The sequence below is a fragment of the Echinops telfairi genome, unplaced genomic scaffold, assembly GCF_000313985.2.
Source record: "Echinops telfairi isolate 266 unplaced genomic scaffold, ASM31398v2 ScPeMD7_7463;HRSCAF=8501, whole genome shotgun sequence".
NCBI lineage: Eukaryota > Metazoa > Chordata > Mammalia > Afrosoricida > Tenrecidae > Echinops > Echinops telfairi.
Window position 1 is genome coordinate 3063877 of NW_022111363.1, and position 10410 is coordinate 3074286.

Sequence of the window (10410 nt, forward strand, 5' to 3'; positions counted from 1 at the left end):
TGTACTTAGTTTTACTAGAGGCCGGACTCTGGGAAAATGCTGGTGTGGCCACCTCACTCCCTGCCATGGCGTCAGTGCTGACTCAGAGCACCCCTGTGGGTTGCCGAGACCATCAATGTTTAGGGGAGTAGAAAGCCCAGTCTTTCTCCCGAGGAACTGCTGGTGGTTTCAAACTGCCGACCATGCGTATCACAGCCCGATGCCCCTGGGGCTCCAGACTCTGACCCAAATTAGCATCCTATGATTTCAGACTACAGAATGATAAAAGTACCATCATTGATTAGTGCAGATGTCTGCTTCTGGTCCCTTGTGGGTATGGCCAAGAATCTTCTGGTGGCTGAGCTTTTTGATGAGATTCCCCGCAAAATGACATGGACTAGGACCATGTCTATTTCGCTCACTCGCATCTGTACTACCCACATGAGTACATTCTCAATGTTTGGGCTTGCTTTGATCAGGTCTTTCCGTAGCCCGTTCCTTGGAGATTAAAGCAGATGCCCATGTCCGAGGTTATGTGGGAGAAAAGATCCGGTTGAAATGCAGCTTCAGGTCAACTGCAGAAGTCACCGACAAACTCACCATCGACTGGACGTATCGGCCGGCCAGCGGCAGTCGCATGGAATCAGTAAGTATTGACTTTTGACTTGCCCAATTTTGAGTCTTCTGTGGTCCACAACTGGGGAACCACAAGCCACTCAGGCTCCACGGGCCTTCTCATCGCAGGGTAAATATAAGCTGTACCACTGTTTACAAGGAGGGAGATGAATTCCTACCCTTTATGGTGACTATGTGGCCATGAAAGGCTTCTTTCTTTCTTTTCTTTTCTTCTTCTCTTTCGTCCTTCCTTGTAAGAACCTGACAAGCAAGTTACAGGAAGGAAAAAGCAAAGCAAAACCAAACCCAACCAAACCCTAACCTGTCGGCAGCACGGAGGAAGTGGTTTCTCTTGTTTCCCCTTTGCCGTTTCTCGTTAGGGGCTTCCATAGCTTCAGTTTCAGATTCAGGCCCCTAAGAAGGTCCCTGAGAAGGGCCGGCACCTCCCGGTCTGTGGGGTAGGAAAGTTGGTCCCAATCACAGACGACTTCCTTTCTTTGACAGTGGCTCCTTTCTGGCCCTGGGCAAGTCCTGTCATGTGGGTGTATCTGTCGGTGTGTCTGCTCTGTGGACTGACCTCGGGTGTGTCTCCAGAGTGTAAACATCTGCACTGATTCGTATGGTTCCCTTGGAAGGAAACGGTGGCACCTCTCCGACCATTGCTGGCGACAGAGGGTCCATCAGAAGCACAATGCACTTTAGTCGCCTGTAGGAAGCATATTTACAGCTCAAACCCATTGTCGGTGATCTCAGCGACACCCCTCGGCCGGACACAGCCCCTGCCCTGTGCTGTCAGCAGAGCCAGCTCAGGATACGGGCGATCAGAACGTGACCGTGCTGGCTGCCTGTCCCTTGTTGAAAGTATCCTTTCTCCATTTACCTGGCCGTCTGCGTGGACAAAGCTGCCTCTTGGACTTTAGTGCACGGGCTTTGCATTTGCTTGAGGCGTCATCATTCACTGCCACTTTGCTCTGGAGGTCGGCCGGTGACTCCCAGGGAGGAAGCCAGGTTGTGTCCCTGGCCTGGTTTTCTGGGGACTTGAAATAGTTCCCCAGAGTCTTCTTTACTCTGAGTGGAAACTCTGGCTGCCCTTATTTGGCTTTGCTTCCTTGGTCAAAAGTAGGGCAGAGCAAGCCGTGGGGGAAGCACCTGGATCAGACGCCTTAAACGCAAAAAACAGTTCTCGTACACGCTGTTCCTCTATCCAGCTGGCCTCAAAATCGTGACGCGCACGCCCTGGGACACCGTGGCATCAGCCACCTCACTTCAGAAGAGCTGAGAATCCAGATCAGCAGCTGCAGCCCAGAGTGGATTCTTAGGAGGAGGAGGAGGAGGAGGAGGAGGTCAGAGGCGCTTCCCCTCCCAAACCCCCTCGCTGCCTCGACACCGGCTGATTATGTGGCTTGTTAAGGAGGCTGCAAATTGGGGTCAGGACCAGCTTGAGGAGACAGGACACAGGTCACCAGTCAGGATGGCTGACAAATAGGCAGCTCTGTCCCTTCTTGGCTGTGGGAGCCTGTGAGACAACTAATGTGCTTGGGTCTCTGCTGCTGGACTCAGCTCTGTCTGGCCTCTGCTCCGCTCCAGCCTGGAAGCACTCTGCTCTACCAGGATGCCTTTGGCCCGAGGTGCTTAGTTCTCTCCCTCCAAGTGGGCTTGGGAGCCCACTGCAGCGGCCCCATGCTGGTCTCCTGATTCCCGGGGTCTCATGTTGCTACCTTTTGGACTGCTGCTACATCAGCAGCTATTGCTTCTCACCGTCTAGTGCCAGCTCCACACCGACTTACCGGACTAGGAGGTTCTCAGTGCTGGGCCCTGCTCCAGGCTCTTCCTGTTGATAATAGTGATTTACTCTGCAGTCCCCGTGGGATTAGCTCTTTGAAGGTTAGCAGGATGGCAAAACCCACCAATCCCAAAGTGGGCCAAGTCATTGAGTGCACATAGTCATCAACGAATTCCCAAACAGGTTTTAGGTACTTGATTTACCTGGTCAACTGTCCAATCTCTTTGCAAGTTTTGGCCTAGCAAATCACCCTATTAGAACTACACACCCGAGGCCAGCAGGGCCCTGTGAACAGAGTAACCCATCGCCCCGCACGTCAGAATCCAAGGACCTCACGGTTATGCAGCCAGTCAGGGTTCTGTCAGATGAAGCAGTTAGCTCACACTTGAAGATGTGAATTTCACTATTTTGGTTAGCAGCCTTGCATGTTTGACAAACAGCCAAACTGTTGGCACCACCCAGGGGCTCCGTGCTAACCCCAGTCCCCGGCAAATGCAAAGGTGTGCAGTCCATATCTGTTGAATGAATGCTTGAACTGACATATCAACGAAATGATTCAGCATCTCCTCCAGAAACTGGCTCTTCAAAATTGGGCAAGTCAGTGGTTGTCAGTCAACCTGTGCATCCCAGTGGGAAGTAGTTAAGTAAACAGAGAGAGGGAGGCCACAGAGCTTGCGTAAGACAGCGGAGTCATATGTTGTCGGTAGTACCTGCCTGGTCTAGTTGCAGACATCATTGGAAGTTTTAGGATGAAGTATCTAAGCACCAAGTCTGAAGGGCAGCATTTCAATTCAATGTGAATTGATCGAGTACTTACTATGGGTTACAGAGGCACAGTGGGTGGAAGGCCGGCTGCTAACCATGAAATAATTAGCAATTCAAATCCACGATCCACTCTGTGGGAGAAAGATGGGGTTTTCTGTTTTGGTAAGGCTCTCAATTCTTGGAAGCCCTAATGAACAATTCTCCTCTCTCCCAGAGGGTCCATATGATAGTGTGTTTGGTTCGGTTAATTTACCGTGCATTTGACCTGTAGTTGATGTTATTTGCTAAGGTCGATAGCTTGAGAGGGGCTGGATTATTTAATACCCCCTCGTTGGGCTGCTAACCTCAAGGTCAGCCTTTCCAAAGCACCAGTCCCTCTGAGGGAGAACGAGGAAGCTTCCTCCTTAGAGAAGACGTGAAGAGAGTCTCTGGCCCCACCGTGGCAGTTCTGCTCTGCCATGCAGGGTTGCTATGAGTTGGAATCCACTCAGTGGCAGAGAGTTTTGGGGTTTTTTGGTTAGTGATTTTAAGAATAAACCCAAGTCTTCACTTTGTCACTTGCTAGTCATATGCTTTGAGTAACTCAGGGTTTATTCATCTATTTTCCTTATTTGCCATTTCATACATTTGGAATAATTATACCTATCCCACATATTTCAGCATCATTAAAAAAATCATTTTATTGGGGGCTCGTACAACTCTTATCACAATCCATACATTCATTGTGTCAAGCACATTTGTACATTTGTTGCCATCATCATTCTCAAAACATTAGCTTTCTACTTGAGCCCTTGGTATCACCTCCTCGCTTTTTCCCCTCCCTCCCCACAGCCCCTCTCTTATGAACCCTTGATAATTTATAAATTATTGTTTTGTCATGCCGTACACGGTCTGACATCTCCTTTCACCCACTTTTCTGTTGTCTGTTCCCCAGGGAGGGGGTTATATGTAGATCCTTGTGTTTGGTTCCCCCTTTCCACCTCACCCTCCCTCCACCCTCCCAGTATGGCCACTCTCACCACTGGTCCTGAAGGGATCATCCGTCCTGGATTCCCTGTGTTTCCAGTTCCTATCTGTACCAGTGTGCATCCTCCTTTCTAGCCGGATTTGTAAGGTAGAATTGGGATCATGATAGTGGTGGGGAGGAAGCATTTAGGAACTAGAGAAAACTTGTATGTTTCATTGTTGCTACACTGCACCCTGACTGGCTTGTCTCCTCCCCGTGACCCTTCTGTAAAGGATGTCCAGTTACCTATAGATGGGCTTTGTGTCTCCACTCCGCACTCCCCCTCATTCACAATGATTTGATTTTTTGTTCTTTGATGCCTGATAGCTGATCCCTTCGACACCTCGTGATCACACAGGCTGGTGTGCTTCAGCATCATTCTTAGGACCAAGTAAATAGATGTATGTGGAAGTCATTTGCAAACTACAAAGTGCTATGCACGTATTCAATGTTACTTTAGAACAGAGTGTTCAACTTTGGCACTTTTGACAGTTTGTACTGGATAATTCTTTGTTGTGGGGGGCTGCCCTGCCCATTGTGGCGGCTTGGTAATATCTTTGGCATCTAATCACTAGATCTTAGTAACAAACCCTCTTCTCCCCAGTTCTGATAATCCATAGTGTCTACAGATATTGCCAAAAGTCTCCCAGGGGGAAATTTTTTCTCAGAGAAGCACTGCCTTACATAGCACAGACTATGGAAATTATTGGACAAAATCATTAACATCACACACGTAAAATTTTGCTGAAGATAATTAAAGAAGTGGCTGCAATAGTGCACCAACCATAAGCTACCAGAAACTCCAGCTGGGTTCAGAAGAGGATGTGGAAGGAAGCTTATCGCTGGGGATGTCAGCTGGATCTTACCTGAAAGCCAAGAATACCAGAGAGATGTTTACTTTGGTTTTAGTGACTATGCAAAGGCATTTGACTATGTAGATCATAACAAATTATAGACAACAATACAGAGAATGGAAATTTCAAACACCCAGTTGTACTCATGTGTAAACTGTACGTAGATCAAGAGGCAGCCGTTGGTGCAGAACACGCGGTCACTGTGTGGTTTGAAATCAGGAAATGTGTGTGTCAGGGCTGTATCCTTTCACCACACTTATTCCGTCTGTTTGCTGAGCTTGTGAGGGATTGGACAACACGAAGCAGAAGGCAGATCAGGACTGGAGGAAGGCTCATTAACAGCCTGTGATTTGCCAATGGAACAAACTTGCTTGCTGAAAGTAAAGAGGACTTGAAGCACTTAACGATGAAGATCCAAGATTACAGCCTTCAGAAAACAAAAATCTTCCCCACTAGACCAGGAGGCAACATCTCGATAAAGGGAGTAAAGATTGACGTTATCTAGGGGTTCATTCTACTTGGGTCCACTGTCATGGCAGCAGTAGTCAGGAAATCAAAGGAAATTTTGCATTGGACAAGTATGCTTCCAAAGATGTCTTTAAAGTGTTAAGAAGCAAAGGTGCCACTTTGAAGACTAAGGTGTGCCTGACCCAAGCCATGATATGTTCAGCTGCCTCCTATGCAAATGAAAGACGGATAATGAATAAGGAAGATCAAAGAACTGATGCTTGTGAATTATGGTGCCGTCAAAGAGTATTGACTATGCTATGGACTGCTAAGGAGCCCTCGTGGCATAGTTGGTTACACACTGTGCTGCTAACCCCAAGGTCAGAAGTTTGGACCCTCCAGTCGCTTAAAGGGAGAGAGATGAGACTTTCTCTTCTTGTAATTATTTACAGTCTCAGAAACCTTGTTCTATACGGTTGCTATGAGCTGGAATTGGCTTGATGGCAGGGAGTTTTGAGTGTGATGGACTGGTAGCCGAACGAACCGTTCCATATTGGAGGAAGTACAGCCAGAATGCTCCCTTTGAGCTGCGACGGAGTGACTTCCTCTCGTGCATTTTGTGCTTGTTATGGAGAGGTGCTGGTCCCAGGAGAAGGACATCATGCTTGGGAAAAGAAGGCCAGAGAGAAAGAGGAAGCCCATCATTGAGGTAGATGGGTTGGCTCAGTGACTGCAGCAGTCGGCTCAAACGTAGTGTGAGGACGGCAAGGACCGCTGTGTTCCGCTAGACACAGGGTCCCTGTACGTCTCAAGTAGCTCAAGGGCACCTAGCAGCCACAGCTTGCGAAAGTCAGGGAGAAGTTGAAAGGCTGGATTCCAGCCTTCTCTCAGCAGGCCTTTTTCTGATCAGTTTTATTGATCTGTCTGTTTACTCATAGGATGGAGCTGAACATGTCAAAGAGTTTGCCCAATGTTGCACGTGTTATTTTGTGTATTATGTTCGATTTACTTGGCTTTACATTTCTATTCATTTGCTTCCCTTATTGTGCTGTTTTCTTAGATTTTTCATTATCAGTCTTTCACATACCCAACCACCTCTGGCCGATTTCGGGATCGCATTTCCTGGGTTGGAAATGTGTACAAAGGGGATGCCTCCATTAGCATAAGCAACCCCACCACGAGGGACAACGGGACATTCAGCTGTGCTGTGAAGAACCCCCCAGATGTGCATCACAACATCCCCACGACAGAGCTAACAGTCACAGAAAGGAGTAAGTCTGCTGCCACCAAGCTTCCTTCTGCAGTGTCTGTGACTGCTGCGGCGAGATCACAGGAAGCAGAGCGCTCTGCGGGCCTGCGGCGTCCCGGGGGCATCGCGTCCAAGTAGATTTCTACCACCCTCACGTGACTTTTAGTAGGCCTTTACACTCTGCTTTTATTTTGCAAACCAAATTTTCTCTTCAAATGTTGTTAGCTTCCCCGTCCCCCCTTGCCTTGTTTTTAGCTCTGAGTAACAATAGATCTTGTGGGATTTCGGGAAAACTCCCGATTTGATGGAGGGCTTTTCTCTGTGTAAACGGAAAGTCACCCTCTTCCTCCAATGTGTTCACAACCCCCAGGCATGAGAGGCTGTTGGTACCTAGGCCTTGAAAGGCCACCCTTGGAGGACAGGCAGTACAGTTTGTTATGCTACAGAGGGCATCAACGTTCCTTTCTGTGAGACGGGAAGCGAGGAGATTCAAGCCCCCCCCACCCCACACACACACATATTATTCCTAGGGGACCAATGAAGGGATGGTCATTCTAGTTCTTAGTTGGACTTGAACAAAGACTTCGAGATACAGGACGATGTTGTGGGGCATAGTTAATGCCTTTCAATTTCTCAAATGCTTTTTTCCTTTAGGTCTCTTTCCTTCCTTCCTTCTCCCCGCTGCCTCCCCGCATTCTTTCTTTGCTGATGACAATAACTCGTAGCTTCCAAAGACCTAGGCACACTCCCACAGTGGTGGCGGAAATAGAAACAAGAGTATTTCTGGAGGGCAGTTTGGTGGTGTGCATCAGGAGCCTGAAAAGAACACACCCTGTGGTCTGGTAATTCCATTTAAACATTTCACTTGGCAGAAATAGAGATAAGCATAAAGCGTTACATCAGCGTGAAATGATTTGTAGATTCAACAAGTTGGAAACAACTTGATTATCTTGCATTAGAGCAGCGGTTCTCAACCTGTGGGTCATGACCCCTTTGGGGGCCAAAGGACCCTTTCACAGTGGTCACCTAAGACCATATTGCCGATGGTCTTGGGAGCCGAGACGCTGCTCCTCACCACAACATGAGGAACTGTATTAAAGGGTAGAGGCATTAGGAAGGTTGAGAACCACTGCATTAGAGGGTTGATTAAACAAATGCTTCAATATGGTAGACTACTTACTACACAGTGATTAAAAATCAAGCCACGAAGGATTTGGAACAACATGGAAAATATTTATTGTATGTCAAGTAAAAAAGTAGGTTAAAAATAGTATGTGCAAGAGGACCCATATTTCTAACCACAGACAGCTCACCACCACAAACGCACCAGCATCCACAGATCCCTGGGGGAGGATTGAAAGGTAGATCCCCAAGCGGTACCTTTTATGAGTGATTTAAAAGTCTTCTTTATGCTTTTGTATGTTTTCTCGCTTTTCCACCATGAGTTGGTTTCTTTTGTAGCCACAAGGGATACCAGCACAGCCATGCCGCCTCTCATGCCCTCCTTGTCCCTCCCTAGGTTTCGGCATGATGTTGTCCTCTGTGGCCCTTCTTTCCATTCTGGTCTTCGTTCCCTCCGCGGTTGTGGTGGCGCTGCTGCTGGTCAGAATGGGGAGGAAGTCCACGGGGCTGAAGAAGAGGAACAAGTCCGGCTATAAGAAGTCATCTATTGAAGTTTCTGATGAGTAAGTGCAGTTGGACGGAACCTTGTGTGTTAAACCCTCACCCTCCCGAGTCTTGCTTTGTAGATAGGACCCATAGCATTGCATCTAGGCCTTCCTTTGACATTTCTTTGGAAGAGAAGGGTTCTGCTGGGGAGTACTAGAGGGCCATTGAACATGAAGCTAGTGGATATTACTTTGGGGGGAGATGGAAGAGCTGTTATCAAGGTCCTAGTATCCTACTTTGAAGGAGCCCTGGTGGCACAGTGGTTACATGTTGGGCTGCGATCTCCAAGGTCCATAGTTCAAAACCACCAGCCTTTCCTCTGGAGAAAGACGGGGATTTCTACTCCCATAAAAAGAGTTACACTTTCGGAAACTCACAAGGGTAGTTAGACGTTGGTAGTGAGTCTTACAGCATATGTAGAATATATAGACTATAATGTTCTTAGTCGACTATAAATCCACAAGTCGACATCCTAGCCCCTCCAAATGATCCAACAAGTTCGTAATTACCCCCTTTGCCCTGCTACTGAAATGCTGCCAGAGCCAGAAGAGAGGCTCCTAGTCAGGGCATGTCCAGTCTCACTCAGCAGATGCTCTGACGGGCGGACTGGACTGTGGTTATCAAAGCATCTATCAGACATCACTCTGCCAGAAAGGAGGAATGGTCATGTCTTAGCCCCCACTTAAAAAAAACAGTCTACTAAAGCAGTGGGTCTCAACCTTCCTCATGCCGCAGCCCTTTAATACAGTTCCTCATGTTGTGGAGACCCCCAACCATAAAATTATTTTCATTGCTACTTCATAACTGTAATCTTGCTACTGTGAACCCCTGTGAAAGGGTTGTTAAACCCCCAAAGGGGTCGCGGCCCGCAGGTTGAGAACTGTTGTACTAAAGAGGTGGGGAGGGGGACAAAAAAAAGATAGCAAAAATCTCCCTACGAACCCTGTTGGCTCTTCGTTGTCTCTACCAGAGGTTCTTCACCTGGGGAGACGGCTCTTACCTCGAGAGCCCAAAGCGTTCGTCCTTCCTTTGCGTATGTGCGAATCTGCACTTATGACTAGGTGAGAAGGGGTCCTTATCAAAGGTCCCCCAAAGGGGAAGAGTTCTTGGAGAAAAGTTAATGTCTGTTTCCGAGCAGCATGCCCCACAAGGAAGCGGGGGCAGCCTGAAGTCAGAGAGGGTGGCGTGAGGCTGCATCTTCCTTCACGTTATTGTTTGACTGCTGCTTCTCAATGCCTCCACACTCCCGACTACAGCGGGAGCTTCCTCGCTTTCTCCACCCCGCCATTTATAGCTCCCTTTCGCCCCACATTCTTTTGTCTAACCCTGGAATGCCCTTCCTCCCAAGTTTGCCTGGCAAACTCCTTTGTGTCTTCCAGACCCAGCTGAAACGCCCCCTGCTCTTGGTGCTCCCTGAGTCCTCCCAGCAGAATCAGCCCCTCCCTCCTTTTGGCTGCCCAGGAGCATGGCCTTAACGCTACTAAAAACACCTATCACATTGCATTATAATGTACCATTCAGTTTGGATAGGCCTCTCGTCCCCATGAGCTTGTGAGTTCTCTGAAAGGCCATGCTTTATGTTTCTCTCGAGTGTTGGGCCTGCCGGGTGCGCAGTACATTTCTGAATGAATGATTGTGACTACCTCCTGTTTATAGAAGGTTTACTGTGTTCCAGGCTATCTGGTACATGCTTCACCTGTATTATTATTTTTTTAATTTACTCCTAACGACCATCCTTCAGAGTGGGTGGGGAACACCTGCGTTTTACAGATGAAGAAACAGGCGTTGGGAGCATAAGTCTCTTGTCTAGAGCCTCCCAGCTAAGAAGTGGCAGAACTGGAATTTGAAACCAGACCTGTCTGATTTCAACACCTGGCTCGTAATTAGTGATTATTCATTCTCGGCCTGCCCTCTCTTGACAGCACTGACCAGGAGGAAGGAGCTGACTGTGTGGGGCGGCTCTGCGTCCGCTGTGCTGAGTGTCTGGTAAGTCCGTGCCCTTTCTTCTGTTTAACTGCTGTGTTTCACACACTGCTGACTGGCG

At 48.2% G+C, this 10410-nt stretch overlaps 1 protein-coding gene across 1 annotated transcript in view; it reads left to right on the plus strand.

Annotated features, from left to right (window-relative positions):
- Positions 1–315: 315 nt before the first annotated feature.
- The window catches only part of MPZL3 (myelin protein zero like 3), an 18388-nt gene continuing 8293 nt past the window's right edge, over positions 316–10410 (plus strand). Inside the window, exons 1-5 of the mRNA XM_013007284.1 lie at positions 316–361; positions 471–625; positions 6510–6720; positions 8218–8383; positions 10289–10352. Of these exons, the coding sequence (XP_012862738.1) occupies positions 316–361; positions 471–625; positions 6510–6720; positions 8218–8383; positions 10289–10352 (642 nt within the window). The remainder of the gene's footprint in view (positions 362–470; positions 626–6509; positions 6721–8217; positions 8384–10288; positions 10353–10410) is intronic.